General features: G+C 34.0%; 2 protein-coding genes across 5 annotated transcripts in view; one reads left to right on the plus strand and one right to left on the minus strand.

Moving 5' to 3' along the window:
- Window positions 1–23,043, plus strand: part of LOC145266897 (UDP-glucuronosyltransferase 2A3-like) — a 51,834-nt gene that overhangs the window by 24,054 nt on the left and 4,737 nt on the right. For all 4 annotated transcript variants that reach the window (XM_080122663.1, XM_080122665.1, XM_080122662.1 and 1 more), the window contains exon 2: window positions 10,785–10,898. The gene's annotated coding sequence lies outside the window, so the exon portion shown is untranslated. The remainder of the gene's footprint in view (window positions 1–10,784; window positions 10,899–23,043) is intronic.
- LOC145266898 (UDP-glucosyltransferase 2-like) lies at window positions 1,685–14,366 on the minus strand. Its single transcript, XM_080122668.1, has 2 exons — window positions 14,251–14,366; window positions 1,685–3,665 (listed from the first exon to the last, which is right to left on the minus strand). The coding sequence occupies exon 2, from the start codon at window positions 3,662–3,664 to the stop codon at window positions 2,159–2,161; it is 1,506 nt and encodes a 501-aa protein (XP_079978794.1). The 5' UTR covers window position 3,665; window positions 14,251–14,366; the 3' UTR covers window positions 1,685–2,158.

Genomic DNA, 23,043 nt, shown 5'->3' on the forward strand with positions numbered 1-23,043 from the left:
TCTGATCGCCACCATCTGCTGAGTATTCGCCAAGCTTCCACTGGCGCTTGTGAAAAAGGCATGCTCCCAGTTTGGGACCCTTTTCAAGGCGGTGATTGAGGCTGAAGGCGGCTACATTAAATAAATGTCAGCTCTACTACATAATCAAGTTAAGTGAATTGATTTTTTCCAACAAAAGTTTTAAAACAAAGCTGTAGTGTTGTTTTATTTAGAGCAACACTTTTATCGTTTCCCCCTGTGTGTGTGTGTGTATATATATATATATATATATATATACACACAGTGCCGGCAAAAAGAAAGTCTGCTTGCAGTTTTTTCAAAAACTGAAAATTTAAACTAAATTTAATGTAACTATTTAAACAACATATACCTCATTTGGTTCGCCTTTTATTCCTCTATAATTTTACTCGTTCATATTTGACTTTTAATTAAAATATTCTAGTGTTCACGTCAATTTAACAAAATAACTTCAAATGGAAGAGGCAAAAAGAAAGTCCGGAGCAACAAATTTGCTTAAAACCAGCTTAAATTATCGCCCCTAAATCAGTTTAAAATATCCATTAATAGGCAACAAAGCATCTCTAATCGTAGTTGTTGTTGTTCCAGGTTATACAACGTAACATTTAGTCCATATGCCATGACTTTCTCTTAGTGATCGTCAGGAGCTCATTAATTTCCACCTTTCTGGTTTATCCAATTTAGAAATCGGCCACAGATTGAAATGTGATGAGAAAACGGTACGAAAAACTGTGCAAAAGCACAAAAACACCGGCAGTGTTCGTGATGCCTCTAAATCTGGTCGTACTAGAGTTACTTCTAACAGGGAAGACAATGCTATCAAGATCCGCAGCCTAAGAAACAGATTTGAAACGGCTTCCCAAATCCAACAACAGTGCAATCTTGTTAAAAAGTACTCTATTTCTACATTCTATGGCCTATAGTTCGCTTGCAAGGTCGAATTAATTCGACTAAGTACATTAATATGTTGACTGAGCATTTTCTACCCTACTTTGGTCGGAATTTGGATGATAATCCCATCTTCATGCAGGATAATGCTTCCATTCAGGCAATGTCAAGAGGTTCCTGGAAGAGCATGATAATTCGTGTTTGGATTGGCCTGCACAATCTCCAGACCTCAATCCTATCGAAAACATATAGAATTCCATCAAGCAACAGCTACGCAATGATAAAATTTCTAATTTGGAAGAACGTTGAAAAAAAAATTAAAGAAAAGTGGGATGCCCGGAGTATTGCTGCAGTCTAATTCAAGGAATTGCCAAAAGATTGTAGGTTGTCAAATTGCAGAAGGGCTATGCTACTAAATATTAACTAGTTCATTGTGTTCCTGTTGTATTTGTGTTGCATTAATATCTTAAAGTTACATTTAAATAACATTTTTCCATTGTGCAGACTTTCTTTTTGCCTCCTCAATTTGAAGTTATTTTTTTTAATTAACGTGAACATTAGAACATTTCAATTAAAAGTCAAATATGAAAAGGTAAAATTATAGAAGAATAAAAGATCAATCAAATGACCTATAGTTTACAGTTATATTAAAGTTAGCTTAAATTTGCAGTTTTTGAAAAAATTATAAGTGCAGACTTTCTTTTTTCTGCCTGTGTGTGTGTATATATATATATATCGCTGAAAGAAAAAGTAGACTTTAAAAAATAAGATAACACAATTTGGAATTAATATTTTTTAATTGATCACCTGTTCAGTTTCTGCCGATTCTTTACTAATATTTTTTTTTTACAATCGGGGAGATTTAGCGAATTCATAGCTTGGAATTAAATATGCCTGTAAAGTTGTAGCCTTTTATTAGACTACAACTTTACAGGCATTTTATGTAAATAAAAAGTTTACTATATATATATATATATATTCGCTGATTGTCATCGTTAATGTGTTTCTTTCTTGGTTTTGATTCGCTGTTCTTATCATCTTTCTGAAGCACTTTTTTCCATTTTGTTTTGTTTTGGAATAGGCAACATTTTGATGGGTTGCGGAATAAGTGTAAAATAGTAAAGAAGAAAATATAGTCATTTGCCAAAAATAAAAATATGATTGTAAATTAATTTTTTTTCACGTGGTCACTGAGATGCAACCAAATAGTTTATATAAAGCCTGTTGATTTTGAGGCATTAATCTGGCAAAATTAATGGATTTTGAGTTTATTTTTAATACTGAACGCTAGAAAGCAACATTTCCACACAATCAAAAGAAGAAAGAGACAAGTGAATGTGAAAATTAAAAATACAGCCAACCAAATGTCACCATGTAATATTTGGAATGGCGATTGTTCGCTATGATGAGAACGAAGATGGTTGGCTCCAAAGTTCATCACATATTCGACAGCAGTTGCAGCTTGCTCTGCAGGTGTTTCAGGCCGACCTCTGAAGATTTTCGACAATTTTTTTATATTTGCTGAATATTTGGTCTCCTCAAGAATGTCGGTAATTGCATGTTGTATTTCATGCTCGTTAAGCTGTGAAATTTGTAAAAAACGACCAATTTGGAAATGCGTGATTTTTCTTGCATTATCGAATTGTTCTGCTGAATTTGGGATGCAGAGAATTGGCACACCGTTGTACACACTCTCGAATAACCCTTGCCGGCCACAATGGTAGATAAATAATTTGCTGCTTGGATGTGCCAAAGCATCGTTTTCAGAAAGTCCAGAATACATCAAAATGTTTTCGTGCTGTTCTTCACTGTCGCATTTCCAAAATACTCGCCATTTTATATTTCGAAAAACAGACAGAAATAAAGAATGAATGAGAGAACCTGTTTTGAATTTTGATCCGAATGAGATTATGATAATACCATTATTGGCAGAGTCGAAGAATTCACTGATTGGAAATGATATAGGATCTGCTCTTTTTAACCGTAAGCATCCAACACGAATAAAATTGGGCATTACTGGCTCAGGAAAATCAAGAACCGTATCTGAACTCTCTATAAATAGGTCTGACATCTTTGGAAGATCTTCTTGGTCATTCCAAGAGAGTTTGGGGGCAATATTGAATCCGTTGGACTGTGATATAGACCAATTAATCAAGAGCCGAGAGAAAAAATGGTATAGAAAATTACCAAGACGTTCATGAAATGGTATTTTCAGATGAAATGGTGAAAGGATATGCGGTAGAAAACTGTTTGTAATAGGATGACCAATTTCTAACCGGGAAATTTCACTTCCAAGACTGACAAATGGAATTGACAGATTGTAGGGAACAAGATAGAGACATTTGATAAAGAAAACGAATTCAACTATAGCCAAATCAAAACGCTCTTCTTGAAGTTTCTTAAGTGAGCCTACATCTTTTTCAATGTGGGAGCAGATAATTTGACGAAGTTCACTCATTTTTTCGAGGGGTGTATCTTGTTTGTTTACCATGTTGAAAAAGGTGTTCATTTTGTCAACCATCTTATGTCCGTATCCGATGACGCGTGAAGTGTCTCCAAGCTGACTGGTATCGAAACCCCATGGTAAAAGAAAAACAATTTCGTGACCACGTTTAACCAACTCTCTGCCGAGGGCGTCCATCTCTGTCACGTGGTTTTGAATAGCAATTGGCAATGCTAGGATCTTAATGCTTTCTGATTCATCGATGCACACGTAACAAAGAAATGAGAGAAGACAAAGTAGCAGCCGATAATTCATGCTGTAAGAAGTAAAATAAAAAAAAGACTGACAGGTAAAACATTTGTAAATTTAATTTACTGTTCAATTTGATAGGTGAAAATGTTAGATAAATGTGGTGAACGGCTTATCTCCCCTGCCTCCAGTATAATAATGGACTGCTCCTATTTATAAGCGATCTTATTTCCACTAACTTCTTTCATATATGCTGCATAAATATGTTAGGAATAAAACACGAAACAGAGAAGCAGTATTTTATTATTGCTTAATATGTCCCTTAACTATTTCACACTAATCCCATCTCTATGCACATTTAACATGCATTTGTACTAATCTATTCTAAAAAAATGTCTAAGATTTAAGGCCTAAGCTTAAGGGGTCTTAATAATCTTGTTTAATTTATTTGTAATGACTAAGGAGCAAATTCATTGCAAATCTCAAATATTTGAATTTTTAAATGAGAGATTGTGCCCATAACATGCCATCCCATAAAAAAAATTAATTACTTAAAAGAAACTGAAAATTGTGGAACATTCGTTAGGCTTTATACCTATTGGATTCATCTGAATTTTTACAAAAGGTTTACACAGACTTTACATAAAACTAAATTAAACTGCATCTAATATTTTCATTAACTGTTTTTTCTTTTCGCAATAAACTTTTTTTATAAACATCAGCTTCCGAGTTGGTTTACCCACAGATCAGCACGAATCTGAATTATTAACGGTAAGAGAAGCATATAATCCACACGACAGAAATTAAAATGTGCTAATTTTGAAATAGACCAAGTGTGAAGCTTCTTCTTTAAAACTTACACCACTATGAAAACTTATACCTTGTACTATGAAAACATATACCTTGTACTATGAAAACATATACTTTGTACTATGAAAACTTATACCTTACACTATGAAAATATGCCTTACTGTTGTTTAAACAAGCAAAATATGCGACCAAACAATTTAGACAAACAAAAATATGCAACCAGAGCAGAAGGTAATCCTGGAAACTTGTCTGAAAAAAAAAAAAAAGAAAATTCTAATACACAAAATTAAACACCGCCTATTTGCTTGCCAACATACACATACACGTTAGTAAATCTATGCACAAAACCGATAACTAGGTAATTGTCAGAAACTGCAACAAATGCTTATAAATATCAAATAATCTACACATAAAACCTAACTACTACGACGAATGCAATTTTCTAGCATAGTAGATGATCTAATATTATGAATTTTTTGTCAGCTTTGTTCAAGAAACATAAAAAGTTTCGTAAGATAAATAATATTTAGCACAAGAAAAGAAAAAAATCATATAACTATAAGTTTTTTTTTTGTTTGTTTTTTTTTTTCAAAAACATATTTAACTTTCCCAAATCAACCGATTGCTTTCTAATGAAATAATATTTCTTTTGAAAAATCCGGAATTTAAAGGAATTCAAATAGACTCTTCTTCATTGTTTTGTTAAATATTAAGAAAGTATGGAAATAAATATGTAACTATCTTGAGCACGTGGTACAATGGGGAAAGGAGTGGCTGGTTACTTTTAATGCATCTAAAACCAAGCTTCTATCTTTATATCATTAACGTTCTGATCCCCATCTGCCATCAATTAAAATGAATGGCTCTCGTCTTCAGGAGGTCTCATGTTTTGACAAGCTTCTGGGCTTGACCTTTACTCCTGATCTTAAATGAAACACGTACATCAAATCCATTGCCAAGGCCACTAGAAAAATGGTGAGATCCTTCTATCAATCCAGTAGATATCTCACTGCTGATGCAATTCTCTATCTATATAAGAGCCAGGTACGTCCAAGGATGGAGTACTGTTACCACATCTAGGCAGGAGCTGCTAGAAAGGACATCCTGCCTTGATAAAGTTCAAAATAGACTTCGTAGCCTCGTAGGAGATGTCTTTTTCTCTTTCCTGCAACCTTTATCTCACAGAAGAGATGTTGCGAGTTTTTCTCTGCTTTATCGTTATTTTCATGGCAAGTGCTCGACTGAGCTTCAATCTATGGTCCTCCCTCGCCAAACTTTCACAAGAAACACTCGTCTAGCTGAAAACACCATCAATAATTCCCCCCCCCACTCTTTATCTGTGTCTAGACCTAAACGTAGATTCCATGAACAAAGCATCTTTCTTAGAACTGCACGCCTGTGGAACTGTCTTCCGTTTTCCTGCTTTCCAGCTGACTACAATCTGATTGTCTTCAAGTCCAACATAAACAAGTTCTGGAGGAGCCGTTCCACTAAAGTTAACAAATTTATCGAATTTTCATTACTAACGATTACTATATTGTCCAATTGACTACTGTACACTCTTAACCCTTACCCTCAAGTGGTCTCTGAGCCTTGATAAGTGGTGATTCCTATGTAAATATATATATATATATATATATATATATATATGCTGCCATGGGTGAATTGGGGGTCGAAACAGTTACAGAATTACTTAACAAAAGGCATGAAGAAGTCAGTTGACATCGTCCTCTGTAAGAAACCATGCACAACAAACTGGAATCAACACCATACAATCAGCCTAATGAGTCACATCGCTAACTTTTTTTTATGCGTGTAATCATGAACAAAATGAGAAACAAGATACTGCAAGAAGTAGCTGAAGCACAGTTTGGTTTCAGGGCCGATAAGTATACAAGGAATGCAATCTTTGCATCGAAAACTTTTATAGAAAGATTTATAGTGTGTGCTTCGTAAACTACTCAAAGGTAGTTGACAGGGTACAACACACGGATTTGTTAACATCTATGAAAAGAATCTTAAAGCTCAGAAATATCTATTGAGAGTAGGAAGCAGTTATCAACGTTGATAATGATTGCAGCGACTATAGACCAGTCCACAAAGGAGCAAGACAAGAATGTGTTTTCTCGCCTGACATCTTCAACAATTATAGTGAAACTAGACTGGGTGTCCGAGATTGCCCAGGTGTTTGGAGGTGCGTGTTGAGCAAAAACAAAAAAAAAGTGGTAGTAGGCAGGCAGGCTTGAACCCATACCGCTAAGGAGGAGAAGAATATGAAAAAAGAAAGTGACGTCTTTACCGTTGCGTCCATCGCCAAACCGAAAGTGGTGATGGTTTAGATTAGTCAATCAAAAAGAGGGGATGACTTTCGAAAAATATTAACGAAAAAGCGACCCTCTCCAATGCAATGTAGACAACAATGTATTGTGCATATAGGAATGTGAAGCTTCATCTTAGTACAACACAATAGTCACCAACTAGTGCAGTCGATTTGATTGAAAAATGGATGATTTCACCGATTTCGATGACAATAAAACTATGGCAGTGTGAAACATTGTTGATCTTTATTCAATCTCGGGAAACGTCGGGTTTCCCTGCTTGTATGTGTGAGTGTATATATATATATATATATATATATATATATATATATATATATATGCATGTCTTTTTAAATACTTTAAAAGATTGTCACTTTAAAACTTGTTTACTTATAAAAAAAACTTTTTTTCTCTAACAATAGGTCAAAGTAAACTTTAATGTCGCGTTTGCGAGATGTCCTATATATATATATATAAAGTAGGTTAAAAGCAGGCAATAATGTAGCTATGACCTCGATCCAGGCTTCTTATCAGCCTAAGGCAATTCAACAAGCCCATTTCACAGTTGAGCAAGTGTAAGCAAGATATGATATATATGATAGAATTATTTAAAGAATTTCTTACCAACAAATATTTTCCGAGTAATTTATTCAGCCTTGAAACGGTTGTGTGTGTGTGTGTGTGTGTGTGTGTGTGTGTGTGTGTGTGTGTGTGTGTGTTAATAAAATAACCACAGGAATTCCCCTACGGACAAAATTATTGTAAGTTTGCAACAACAGATGCCGCATACAAATTCAATACAGCTAGCCTCATGGTTACTATCTTACGTAGCTTTCAAACACCATTTCAGACACATTCAATCGTGATAATAAAATACGTTGCATCCTACGAACAAACCATTACAATCGCAACATCGTTAGAGGAAGGAGTCTCTATTTTTCTGTCTTAATATTTAATCCTGCCATTGCTATCAGTAGAATTCTACACGTTCCACAGATTCTGTGATTAAACCGACTGTAACTGGCTCATACATACATAGATTTAACATAATCTAATTTGCAATTCATAATTCATAAATCCTCCCTCGCCAAAGTCCGTCCATTCTGATTGGCTGAGCTCTAATAATTCTCATATTCTGGAATCCGGTCCTTCACTTTATAAACGAACGGTTACTAACATTAAAATATGGCATTACTAAAAAGACATTATTTCGCTTGGCGTCAAGTCCATTAAATGCATAGGTCATTTCAGTTATGTAAGATCGAAAAATACAAGAGAGAGAAAATCATTAAACGAACGTTCAATAACCAGTTTACTTGCTTTCTTTTACAAAGTTAAAACACACTATCCACTATAAGAATCTTCTTTGCGAATTTTAACATTATGCTTTCTTTTATATGTAAACATGACCCTAATTGGCGTTGCCAGATCATAATAAATATTTGAAGCCAAATCTTTCAGATAAAGGCCAAAAAGGACCAAATTGATAACTGTAGCCAAATTGCCACAAACAAAAAAGCCAAATTGCCACAAAGAGTGTGTGCATAAATATATAAACATTTATGTATTTTTCAATCATTGTTGTGATTTTTGTGTGCTTGTGTACATTGTTTTGAACCGATGCATTTCATTTATATTTATATATTGAACAGTTTAGCTCTGAAATATTTGCAGATATATATATGATTGCTACTTCTTGACAGAAACTTTCTATCCTTTCAGATCGATGTAGAGCAAACCTGCTACACTCGTGCAAAATCATTCATAGAGGTGGCAGGGGAACTTGTCAGTATTTGGTGTTGTTTGTGATGGGACCTCATTATGCACATCTGAGAGTCTTGTCAAAACGGTTGCTAAATTAGAGATGTCACCAGAGATATTATAGCAATACTTGTCTGATCTGGGAAGCAGCACAATCTTATAGTATTGTTGGTCATGCTTGAGATTGTGTGACCTCACATAGTTTACTAACGCGGCTTATATATTCAATAAATATTAATAAAATTTTATACCTACTATTTCATGCTTGTGCAATTATCAGTGCAAGAAGTAATAATCATTGCATGTCACGTGACTTGACCCAGACAATAAAACCAACCTTGGCTTTGTTGGCAAGTGTGCTTTCATGGTGGCCATCAATAATTAACATTTAAATGGAGGTGTATTAAGATACTTATGAAGCTGTGTAAGCGGGATTGTCATAATAAAACAGTGATGAGAGTATTCAAACAATAAGAAAATTTGGAATGACGCAGCTAATTAACGGCTTTACTCTCAATTCACCAAATAGGGCTTAACTTTAATCTTCTTAACAGAGTTTTATAACTCTAATATTATTCAACGTTGATAACATTTTATACTTACAGACACTTTCATGCTTACAAAATCATCATGATCATGGAAATGGTAATTAATGTTGGTCGGAAAATTCAAACACAGACAACAAAGTTGTAGCTAGCATTCTTTTCCCCTCAGTCATCAGGAATTAACTAATATATATTTTAGTTAATTCCTGATGACTGAGGGGAAAAGAACTATATATTGCAGGAATTAACCGTGTGTGTGTGTGTATATATATGCATATGTATGTATATATATATGTATGTATATATGTATATGTATGTATGTGTATATATGTGTATGTATGTATGTATGTATATATGTATGCATATATGTATGTATATATGTACATATGTATATATGTGTATATGTGTATGTATGTATGTATATATATATAACATGCATTTAATTTTTACGTGTGATATCTCCTATGATGGAATATTGCTGGCACATCTGAGAATGTTACATTTTGTTTAAAATAAACTAAATATGATGGTAAATTGTTTCTCAGTTTATTACAGCCCTTTTCTCACATCCACATGTTGATAGTACTCCTCTACCTTAATGGTTTCGCCTGTATTCAAATAATTGTAATCTATGAAACCAGTCGCAAACCACCAAAAAGTCAATATGACCTTCTTTTGGTGCAAATCTGTATGCTGGAAGTGTCATGGAGCTTTGTCAGCGTTTAACCGCTGAGCTGAGCATCGACGATTGTTGTAAATAACCCACTTTTTATCGCAAGTTACAACCCAGTCAAGAAACGGCTTGTTCTTATTGCATAAAAAAAGGAAAAATGACACTTGATAACTGTGTGTCTTTTGGTTGTTGTTCAATTCGTGAGGCACACATTTATAAATTTTTTTTTCTTTCTAATCCCTCTCAAAAGGTTGGAAATTATCGTTTACGTTTTGTCTTATTCTGAAGCACGTTCTTGAAGCGTGGTGCATGAATTGATTCAACTAAGGCTCTTAATTGATCGTTGTCAATATACGATGGCCAACCACTACGCTCATCATGGTCACAAGTTTCTCAAACCAATATTATGCTGTGCGTTCAGTAGTGGTTCTTGGGCCAAACGCTTCGTTGATATTGTGAGTTGTTTCAGCAGCTTTTTGGTCCAGCTTGAAATAAGAAAATTATACGAATTTACTTTTTTCCATCTGGTATTCAATGTTCTGAAAAGAAAACGTAATTGTTTTAAAACGATTAGGTAGATCGAAAAAACGCACTTTAAAATGATACACAAAGTCTTCGCTAAATATCGATAAGCAAAAATAAATCCAGTGAAAATCCTAAAGGATAAACATAAAAATAAAAAGTATTTACTGTTTATACGTTATCACCTTTCACACAAATTAAAACTGAGATAGTCCGATTAGAAAAGGATTGATTCATTTGATGTCGTTAAGGTAACAAAAAAAATCGATTTACTCATTTTCAATTGAATCATTCCAAAATCAAATTATGTGATCTCATCGACTAAAACAATTTGGAATAAATATAAAATTGTTTTATTAATTTGAAGAATATTTAACTGGCAATTATTTTTTTTTACCGTAAGTGACATACTTTATTTACCTAAAGTAAATGGAAATGACGATCATTTTCACAGAAGAGTTATTTTTGAAAATAAGTATTGACTCTAAAAGACACTTAGACTTAGGGTAAGTAATTTTTTTATTATTTTATTTATTTATTTTTTTTTTTTTTTTCAGTATTTGAGCTCCAACAACAACGACAAGCGGCCATTTCTTCTCCTATATATAAAAACGCTTTGGACTAAATCTGAATTTGGAATGAAAATTCAAAACAGTTTATGAATTTTAAAGGTGGGTAGAAAATACAATTTTTTAAAGTTGTTTTTTTTTTTACCTAATTCCTTTTAACTAGGAACAAAAAACAAAATGTTGTATCCGTTCTGATACTACACTTTATATGTTCTGTCTTCGGTCACTGAAAGAAAGTGACTATAACAATTTTAATTTTTGTCTAAATTCTAGAGTGCACTCTTTTGGAGAGCTGCATTTTCGTCATAAAAAAGACCCCTCTCCCCCCCCCCCCAAAAAAAACGATCTAGTGTCTAACTGTCCTCGTGGGAATGCAAGTAAGTAAGGACTATTACATAAAAAAGAGATTTTGGAATTTAATTAGTTTGCCATTGTTTGCTTATTAAATTATCATTTGCACCAAATGGTTATAAAGATTGAACCGGAGAGAATTGTCAACCAAGTGCTTTAATGGACTCCTGATGGAAAAATAAAGGATGATAAAAAATAAACGGGAAATATTTGAGTTATATATTTGTTTATTTTCCGAAATGTACGAAAAACAAAACAAAAAAAACCCAAAAAAAACTAGGCACAAGGCCACTAAAAAATTGGAGGAGAGGTGTCTATGGTCATCCTCGTCACTGAACCTTCTATGCTTGATCTGAGCTAAAGTTCTCGTTCACCACAATTCGTCAAGTACACCGGAGTCGTCCTACTTAAGATTCCCAAATCAAATCCATTTATATATATATATATATAAAGTGAAATTGTCTGTGTGTGTACATTTCCCTACCAAACTACTCTGTCAATTTTCAGTCTACAGACTCGAGATTTGACATAAGAGGTATTGAGATTTGGGGAAATCTTTTTAATCGGTTTTCAGTCAGAAATTTGGCTGTCAAATGGTCAAAGTTCAACGATTTGACCTTTAAAAACCCTACCAATTCCTCTGCCAATTTTGGGTTTAAACACTTGAAATTTTAGATTTTTTTACTTGGACATGGATCAAATTTTTTAATTTGATTTGAGCCCAATACAAATGTTAAGGGGTCAAAGTTAAAAACAATTTGACCTTTGCGGTCTCTACCAAATTACTCAGCCAATTTTTGCTCTAAACATTTGAAATTTTACATAAAGCATATTCAGACATCGGGAAAGCTTTTTAATGGGTTTTTGGCCAAAAATTTGGCTGCCAAGCGGTCAAAGTTCAAAAGATTTGAGCTTTGCGGTCTTTAGCAAACTATTAAGCCAATTTTGGGTCTAAACATTTTAAATTTTACATAAAGGGTATTCAGACATGCAACAAGCTTTTTAATAAGTTTTTGGACGAAAATTTGGCTGCCAAGAGGTCAAAGTTGAAAGAGTTGATCTTTGCAGACTCTATAAAAAAAAAAAAAACCTCTTCCGCCAATTTTGGGTCTAAGCACTAGAAATTTTAGATGTAGGTTACCTGAAAATGAGTCAAACGTTTTAGTGTTATATATATATATATATATATATATGCACATAAAGTACATAGGACCCGAGCAAAGCTGGGCTGAACTGCTTGTGTAAATATAAAATTTGAATAGAAATAAAATTATATAATATAATCGTATGTTTCTTTTATTGATGTGGAGTAGAGAAAGAAGTCCAAACAATAAAACAAAAAGGTGTGAGGACACTCCCGACTCTCTCTAAATGGTAGACCACCCACTGTTTTCTGACTTGCTGAGGCTGAAAACAAGTAAGTCGATTTCTAAATGGGGCCCAAATTCTAAATGGGATCTAAGAAAAAAGGGGCTTGGCTGAGGGTGTATAAAGATGCTCTAAGATCACTTATTGGGATGGCTAGGGATCTTGAAGATTTCCTATCAGGGATGGAGGGGACCATTCATTCGGCTAGCTAAGAAACTAATCTAAGCATTTATTTTAGGGGTCTGAAGTCTGGCAGGATATGAACTGTGCGTGCCATGCTTAGACAGGGAATACAAACTCCATCTTGGCACATCTTTATCCATCTTCAGTCAAAGGCCTTGCAGTATAATATTTTACATCTGATCTTTACCTTCAGAAGAAGGGGACCAGATCCTGATCAGCAAAAGATTAAATCTCGCGCTTCTCTTGCATTCTAGAACTCCATATCACTATTCTGGCCAGGGCCAGAATCACAAGAAACACCATTTGTCTCTCCCTGTCCCGTGCTGGCTCTGTGATGTTGATGACATAAGACCCGTCCAGTGGGCGAGGCTGCTCGGGATCGATGTGAGCCATCACTTCGTTGTACTGTCTGAGTTTGTCTGTTGTACTGTTTGAGTCTGCTGGATTCGAAGAATACGTATTCTGGCATTTCCTCAGCTGGGGTCCTGCAATGGGGATACTAAGACACCTTACTAGTTCAGCACTTTTCAATATGACATTGAGGGGCGTTTCAGGTCAATCGCCGGGTCAAGGAAAACTCTGGAAAAAAATTTGATTGCAATGGGAAGAAACTGGATGCTTCAGATCAAAACCAACGATATATTTTGGTTGCCTCATTCGTCACAGGACGCAGAGCTCCTAAGTCTAAGGACATTATAAAACCATAACATATTAAGGTATTTTAAATCTCTATTAAATTATTGGATGTAACTAACGTTCAAAATTTTCAGTATTCTCAAGGATTTTCTTAAATTTTATAACCAATCAACTTAAATGCTTCCAAATTACTTTCAAATTTCGAAAGGTCAAAGAGTCCTTCATTTTTGTCAACTATTCAAAAAAGATTAAAATAGCTGACTTGTTTATAAAGAAACTGAAAAGTATTCTGGTGGATTTAATTTTGTAAATATATATATAAATGTAATATTTGTATATATATCCGTTCCATCATACAAAAAAATTTTTCTGACAAATAAAAGAACTGGGAAACTAAATTTATTTCCATAATACGACGTGTTCTTTCTTTTTCCTTTCTTTCTTCTTTCGATACTAATTTATACGTTTTTTCTTTCCTATTGTTTTTACACTTTTCAGCTCTAGCCAACCCCTACCTCCTAACAAAAACAACAATAATGATAATATAAGAAAACATTTGAAAATTTTACATTAGAAAGGAAATGCAGCAAGCTCCTTCATCTGAAAATAATGCGGAAAAAAAAATTCAACTCGAAATAAAATAATAATGGTTTAAGACATGAATATTAAATGCGAACACTAGCCAAGCATAATTTGAAGAAAAGGAACAATTGCCAATCGTATAGAGCGCCAATATCAAGGATTAGTAACAGGTCGTTACTCACTCGAGGAAGCTGGCTTTCGCCGCCACCCTAGCCTTGTGTCATACATGGCTAAAGTAGGATGCAAGTAAACAGCCAGGAAATACAAATAAATCAAAATAACATTCGAAACGTTGAAGTAAAAATTGAAAACAGAAAACTTGAAAACGACGTACCTTTAGCTGCGGATTCGACTTGTTGGTGAAAAAGAAAACAATCAACAAGAAAGAAAATTAGAACAGTGTAACATGATCAGTTTGTGTGTATCCATCTCACTGTCTGTAAGAATATACATATATATATATATATATATATATATATATATATATATATATATATATATATATATATATATATATAATCTGGTAGACGGGGAGATGGAAAAATAGTCCACGTTTTAATAACAAAAACCTGTATACTGAATAAATTAATCAGAGCGTGTCCCAAAAAAGAATTCAACATATTATCCTTTTTAAAGAGAATAATATGTTGAACTCTTTTTAAAGAGGATAATATGTTGAATTCTTTTTATTATGATTGAAACCGTGAAATAATCTTATCTACTATTATATAAAAGGAACTTTGTTCGTTAGAGGCTTCAAACCGATTTTTTTTAAATTTCACACAAATGTACCTTATGTGTCTGGGAGTGTTCCTAGAAAGGTTTTGTACCGCAATGCCTTCGATAATTATCGATAATTATCGATAATTTAAAAAAAAAATAAAAAACATTAAAGATGGAACAGTCCGGTTTTGACCAAAATTACCACTTTTACACAATCTAACATCACAAGTGCATTTAAGAAGTTTTATCGCTGCACAAATGTGTCCGATGTATAAAATCAACAGTAGGTTGTTTTATATGGCAGGGGTGTGTTCGAAATGGATTTTTTGTCTAGAGCACAATTGAAGCATGATACTTGACTTTTGCATTTAAAAATGTCATTCTAACCATTATATATAATAATACTTTTATAAAATCAACTGTAAGTTCTCTACAGTGCAATGTATTATGGACTAAGTAGTGCGGCGACGAATATGAAACTTCTTCCAGGTGCACCAAATAGAAATCAATCGATTTCGACGACAATAAAATATGGAATGTTGAAATATTCGTTGATCCTTAAATCCCGGGTAACGTCGATTCCAATTTCATTAATGAAAACGTCCGAAAGAACACGGTCACAACATAAAATGCTCATCTATACATTGTCCTGACCAGGCTCAATATTGCTTAACTTCGGTGATGTAACGGGAACCGGTGTGTCAATGTGATTATGCCGTATCTATTTCTAAGTATGATATAGCACTGGAATAAAATCTATAAAAAACTAGATATGTTGATTTTTTTTTTTTTTTTTTTTTGTATCTCACCGATAAATTATATAAAAAAAATAATACACATTGGTAAACATGTAAATAAATCAATTTCTTTTCATGGGATAAAATTTTATGAATTGCGACCTTCATAAGGCTCTTTCTGGAAATTATTTTGCCGAGGAGTAATTTCACCATAAAAATTTGACGTATTCAATTTTTTTTTTTTTTTTTTTTTGTTAACCCTGAGATTTTTAGCCAGATGTTTTTGCGTGGATTTTTAGGACAGTAATTGAATATCTGACATTGAATACGTTTATTAATACGTTTATTAATAATGTTCGATCAACTTATGGAAACTATTATTAAAATTTTTTGTAATTAGTTAGTAATTGAGTAATTTTGATTTTAAAGAAACAAACATTTTATCGTCAATTGAATTATTTTCAAATGGGTGAGAAGCAATATTATAATGAATTATTTTCAAATGGGGGAGTTAATTTAATCCCAACCGAATAAAAAAGCTCAATACATAACAGAGAGTAGAGCTTATTATAAGAAAAAGGAAATTAAAACTGTAAGTTAAATTATATATTATATAATTGTTCGACTGAATACTCCAAAAAACAATTTACAAAATTTCAACTTACAGTTTTAATTTTCTTTCTTTTTTTATGTATGCATATTTCACAGAAGAACAATTCAATTCTTGTTTGTTTCTCTTGCAATCCATTGGGGGGGGGGTTATGTTCGAACGTTTAGTTCGAGTGTAAAAATATATGTTTTTTTAAATGCCCTGTAGGAAAATGTCTCCAAAAACAACACGTACATCGGCATGACTAGAACTAGTATCTCTCGCCGGCTTATGTGGGTCAATTCGACGACAACATTATCTTTCGCTATGGCGATGTCAAATAGCTGCAACTAGCTCCGACTTTTTCTTGTGGGGATATCTTAAAGAAAGAGTCTATTGACAAATTTCAAACCCTGCAAGAATTGAAGGAAAACATCTGGGACGAAATAAGGAAGTTAAATCGCAGTCCAAATATTCTGCAATCTTTCATGACTGTTGTTTTGGAAAAAGCACAAATATGAAAATGGGCAACATTTAAGACATTATTTTTCATAAATTAAGATTGTTTGAACTTTGTATTTTTATTTAAAAATTTCCCTTTGTCTTAATCAGATTGTGTTAAAATTACAGAAAGATATCGTCAAAAATAAAGAATCTATTTATGTTCAAAATCCTTCGGTGACTTTTGGACACCCTGTATATCTTTCGTTTTGTTCTCTTGATCTTACTAGATTCCAGGACAAGAATTCCTCTAGCCTGGTGGAGTACCCAGCATCTTGTTGTTACTTGAAGTAACATTGCTTGGAGAAGGTGCAACATTTCCTATAAAAGCCAGTGTTGATAAGCCATATCAAGGACATCTAATTTGGGTGGCAAATACTATGTGATGTTGAATATTGTTAGGGTTTACTTGTAGCAAACTATCCTCATGCCAGGTTGGCCTGACAAACCCCTATAGAGAAATTTTAGGCACTCTCCTCGAGTGTCTACTAGACATTCAAGTTCTTTCTCTCTCTCACACACACACCCGCATGCATCTTAAAATGTATCTAATCATACATCCACATACATTACGTTCGCACACTCATCTACACACATATGTTCCGACTAATCTGTTCAATTTAATTGAGGTGTCAACACGCCCAATGAGACAGATGTTAATACCAATGAGATTAGATGACTACACCCCTATGTTATAAGCCCCAGTTAGCATAAAAAAAACATATACACACACACATATACACACACATAGATCGATGCCTCCATCCAGTCTTAAAAGACAAAGAATACCCCCTGTAGGGGCAGTTGTACATGTAATTGTGAGGCAAGGGTTGCGCAATCTCCAACCACACCCCTCCTGAATCGGCACTGTTTGAGTCCAGAGGCAAGGAGAAGTCCAGGACGACTGGAAACAATGCAGAGATAAGCAGTGTATGAATTAAAATATGATATTTATGCGTATTTTATAACCAGGCAACACGGGGCGACCTGCTAGTATATATATATATATATATATATATATATATATATATATATATATATATATATATACTTCAGAATAGTTTTTATTTAACAATCAGTTGCCATGGAAACGTGAGATTGTAGGTTTACAAAATATTACTGGCAGTAATATTCTATAAGTTATCCCATCTAAACAGGAATTGCTCGATATGCAAGATAGAGCAAATAAATTAAATTGTAATTCAATGAATTTAAAAAAAACTCTCATTGAAATGAAATGAAGTGGTTGAGTTTCATATCAAAGAATTTTTATTATTATTCTAAGCAAGACAAACTTGCTATGAAACTCAACCACTTCATTTCATTTCAATGAGAGTTTTTTTTAAATTCATTGAATTACAATTTAATATATATATATATATATATATATATATATATATATATATTATAGGAAGTATAAGTTCTAAACTCACACACTAGCGATATATATATATATATATATATATATATATATGTTTGCGTGTTATCCATATACAACACTGCCTCGCTGCCCCACAGCCACCAGTGTGACTAAACAGGCAACTACCTTAAGTCAGGATTGAAACCCGACTGCCTATACGACGTCAAGGCTCCTAACCATTACGCTAATTGGCGGCTTCTGAGCTAAGCGTGAATAAACGATGTTTTGACTTCGTCCGAAATACCCAAGCTCGATTTGTTTACACAAAGAGCATCTCTCCATACGACAATGGTATTTCGTGTATCACTTCTCAATATGCTCAACTCAAAATGAGGAACATTCAGGCACATATGTAGTTTGATAAAGCATAGTACGTTTTATTTCAGTGTAGTAAAAACTCCTGGGAACATATACCCGAACGAACAGTTGGGAATGACAACTACACTATTCACTATGACTACATAATCCCTACTGCTACATATCTTGAAAACGCAGCTGTTAAACCAAATATAGTGATTTGGGACAGAGCAAACAAAAAAGCGACCGTAATAGAGGTCAGTGTAGCCAATGATACAGGGCTTAACAGAGTTGAGAGGGAAAAGATAACAAAGTATCAAGGACTTATGTATGATATGAAACGAAATTGGAAATTAAAAGACGTTTCAATTATACCAGTCATCATAGGAGCAACTGGGCTTATGAAAAAGAACTTCAAAAAGTACATAGCAAGCATACCCGGTGAACCAAGTGCAAGTGAAATACAAACGATTGCACTGAAAGGGACGGCTAGAATCCTGAAAAGATCTCTTGGTTGGACTCACTAAAATAGGGGTAAATGTCAGACATCTGGTTGGATTTCCCATCCCCTAGAAGAAAAAGTTTAAGAAAAATGAAAAAAAAAGAGAGATCTAGAAACAAGAGCCACTGAACCAATATTCATCCATCTGGCCAGACATTTTCAACAAGATTGTCTTGCAAATGTGACAAGAGCACCAAACAAGCGTTTCACAGATGTAGTCAAAAGAGCTATCTGCTACTGCTAAGCGGGGGGTAGTATACAATTCGGCACAATTGAATGTGTAAATATCTTCACTGGACCATTCCGCAAAAAATATAGTTCTTCAGTGTAACAGCGAATTCTGGAAATATGCAAAAAAAAAAAAGCAGCTGAAAATAAGTCATACGCCATTCGCTATGACTTAGAAAGCGGAACTTTTAAACCTGCCATAGTGATACAGGGCAAGAGGGATAAAGTAGCATCCGTAATTTAAGTCAATGTTCTAATGATGCTGGCTTAAACAGAGCTGAGAGAAGATAAGTAAATACCAAGGTATTTCGGTTGGAGTTTCTGAAGTAGCGAAAGAATGTCTGGCTTTTCCATCTTTTCACAATGACAATATACCCACCATTTATAAAAAGTTTGGAAAGTATTTTTTTATAGCCATGTAATTACTGATTACAGCAGTCGGTAATATGAACAAATTAAAATATATAAATTATTAAAAAAATCAACAAGCATAAAAAACTAATTTTCACATTCTGATAAACGAATTATAGAAGGAATTTGCCGTTTTAAAAGCCCATAATACTTTGTCATATGACACGAAATTGAATAGTTTATTTCCAATTTATGCAGTGACCTCCAGTTAATTAAACTGATGTTTTGTAAAGTGTTTATTATTAAACATGGTAACTCAGATAATATTTTTCAATTATGATTTATTTCCATATTTTCATGGTTTATTTATATTTGGAAAATTGATGGTTTCGTATATTTCGTTTATTTTATTAAAAACTAAAAATACTTACGCTTTTATTGTTTCGATATTTGTTAAGTATTAGACATTTATATAATTTTTAGTTCTTAATTTTGAGGATGTTTCATGCCTCCTTCTATTATTAATTCGTTTATCAAATGTGAAAGTTAGTTTTATTATGCTTATTAATTTTTTTAGAAATTATAACTTGGGCTTTTTTGACTCTCGAGTGTGTATCCGTTGATATCTTATGTTTTTATATAGAGTGATGTGGTTCTCGGTTGATTGTGTCTGTGTCGGATATATACTCGAGCGTCAAAACAATCATAAGAATATTCTGTTGTCATAGCCGTAATATTAAGTAGGTACGTGCATTAGCCTATCCCAAAATATATAAACATTTTTACTCTTTCCTTCAATTAAAAATTCATCAAAATTCAAGAAATCAACCAAGTTTAATGAACTAGTGGGGGTGAAGACTAGCTTTGCCCGATCGTAAAACACGCTTAAATATGATATTTTAATTTGTCCAGATTTCGTATATATTGTTATAGAGTTGTGATTTCAAAAGTAAAAAAAAGTAATTGGTTAGAATTGAAACCAAAAGCAAAATTGTAGCGTTCAAAGCTGGTGACGTTACGAGTGTATCCACATGAGACGCATATGAATTGCTTAAAACATAAACTAAGATGAATATACAAAATGTATAACGATTTTTTCAATTTTGACTCGTTAACACTATTTTAACAGCTAAAGATCCATAAAAAATCCAATCATTTGAGGCCCCTTCTGCAACTTTTTGTTTCGGAAGAGATGGAGTTTGAAAATATGGAGACAGACAGACGGACATATATTTATATATTAGAGCAATCACAGAATATAATGAACTCATTATCTTTATCTCTTATATAAATGGAAAATGTCTGTTTGTATGTCTGCTAAAAACTTTTGTCATCCACATAGTACAGGCACAAAATCGGCATCGTTAGAAAGCGCAATCTTTCGGACAAAACATATCGAAAAATTGGAAAAACTTTTCCATTATTTCGTGTAGAAATTTCGCTTTGTTTGAAAGGGGATCAGATAAAAACCTTACTTTTGACACGGTTTGCAAACCGCGCTTGTGTTAACCGTTGTTATGTTCTTCCATTTTAAATAGCTAAATTTGTTATGTTATAGCATCTGTGTCCTCGTGGTTCCATCTATAAGGTGTTTGCTTACTAACTTGAGTTATGTGAGTTCATGCCTGGTACACGTCATTTTTTTTATTCTTTTTTCCTTTTTTAATCTTTTTTTGTTTACGACCGAGCAACAATGTCACAATGTCCTCCCTCTCGCCGTCACAATTTTTTACAGCCCCCACCCACCCCGGCCAGCTAGTTTTTTCTAAATCGTAGTGAAAATGTATTTTGTGTAAACAAAAAACAGGTTTGCTAAAGTTATAGTCTTAAGTACGAAAAAACAGCATTGATTTATTTTTTGTTTTTCTTATGAAAATAAAGCATCGTAGATGTTAACAATTACATTTTTAAAATATTTCCGGACCATTACGAAAAAAGCCTTTAAAGTCCGTGTTAATGAAATCGATATAATTCGAAGAAAATTAATTTCTCAGACTAACGATATTATCATTAAATTAAGCATTGTTTATTCAATATTTTCAGCCCAAAAAACAACAAAATAAAAAAGGGGTGCTTTCTTTGCGGCGCGTTTTATAGAGAAAGACAAAACAAGCTTTTAAAGTGATGAGTTAATGAACACAAACGGTGCAGTATTTCGTTCATGCTTGATCAGTAAGCTATAATTTTCCAAATCCTACAGAACAAACTATCTCAGCAAATAAATAACCAAACGCAAATGGCAGGCAACTCATTTAGCATTTGGCTGATTCCTGAATTCTATAGCATTTCACCCAATCACAGTGTCTTAATGGTTGGAACAGCAGTAGCTGGTATACGAAATGTGTAATGTTATCGATGTCGAGTGTGTTTTTCTACTCGGGTTGAGAGATGGTATTTTGTCAGTATACCGATGGTTAACCCATGACCAGAAGAACGATTTAAAGCAGGCAAAACAAGCCTTTCTTAGAGCTTTTGTGCAAGACCCTTTTGTTGCATTTGACAAGTTTATCCCTTCATTTGTGTCCTAGGGGAAAACTGGATTTGGCACATCTAATTGAAGGAAACTGGATTTGGCACATCTAATTGAAGGAAACTGGATTTGGCACATCTAATTGAAGGAAACTGGTTTGGCACATCTAATTGAAGGAAACTGGATTTGGCACATCTAATTGAAGGGAACTGGTTTGGCACATCTAATTGAAGGAAACTGGTTTGGCACATCTAATTGAAGGGAACTGGTTTGGCACATCTAATTGAAGGAAACTGGATTTGGCACATCTAATTGAAGGAAACTGGATTTGGCACATCTAATTGAAGGGAACTGGTTTGGCACATCTAATTGAAGGAAACTGGATTTGGCACATCTAATTGAAGGAAACTGGATTTGGCACATCTAATTGAAGGAAACTGGATTTGGCACATCTAATTGAAGGGAACTGGATTTGGCACATCTAATTGAAGGGAACTGGATTTGGCACATCTAATTAAAGGAAACTGAATTTGGCACATCTAATTGAAGGAAACTAGATTTGGCACATCTAATTGAAGGGAACTGGATTTGGCACATCTAAATGAAGGAAACTGGATTTGGCACATCTAATTGAAGGGAACTGGATTTGGCACATCTAATTGAAGGAAACCTGCTGACTGATGGCTCATTTGTGCTTTTGTGTCAGTACTCCCTGGTTTGATTAGACATGCATTCGGTTAGGCATGGATCCTCAAAGATGGAGCACGAGATTTTGGAACAGATTCTTGCTAGGACTCGAGCTCTCATGACAGAAAAACTAGAGGTGAATGAAGTTGTTGCTGTACCAGTCGGGTGATTCAGAGTTTTTCTTCATGTGCCTGTTAACCCACCTTCGACCCCTGACTAACAGGACGCAGTCACAGTGCTGTGCCAAAAGTACACAGGTCCCAATAACTTTGCCAGAGACTGTTGACAGCCCAAGTTAAAGCGAGAAGAACACTTCCAGAGATGCACTGTTATTGGTGCCATCAACAAGGACATGTCGCATCAAGGTGTCCAGGAACTGAGGCAAAGGGTGAGAGGTCAAAACTACTCTCTCCACATAAATTAGTAGAAGTGCTTCTCATAATAAAAGTAAAAATCAGGTGGCTAGATCGGATAGTGTTAATGGATTCTGGATGCTCCTCATCCATTGTAAGTTATTTTATCAACCCAAAGTACAGAAAAGGACTGAAATTCTGATGCAGACAGGAAATGCCTTCTAAGCCACAGTGTTGGCAGCATAACTTTAACAGTGACCAACAGGAAA

The sequence above is a fragment of the Euprymna scolopes genome, chromosome 42, assembly GCF_053919585.1.
Source record: "Euprymna scolopes isolate OS-2025 chromosome 42, ASM5391958v1, whole genome shotgun sequence".
NCBI lineage: Eukaryota > Metazoa > Mollusca > Cephalopoda > Sepiida > Sepiolidae > Euprymna > Euprymna scolopes.

Bases quoted from the DNA above. Each gene is read 5' to 3' on its own strand.
- LOC145266898 (XM_080122668.1), bottom strand. From the start codon at position 3,664: ATGAATTATCGGCTGCTACTTTGTCTTCTCTCATTTCTTTGTTACGTG.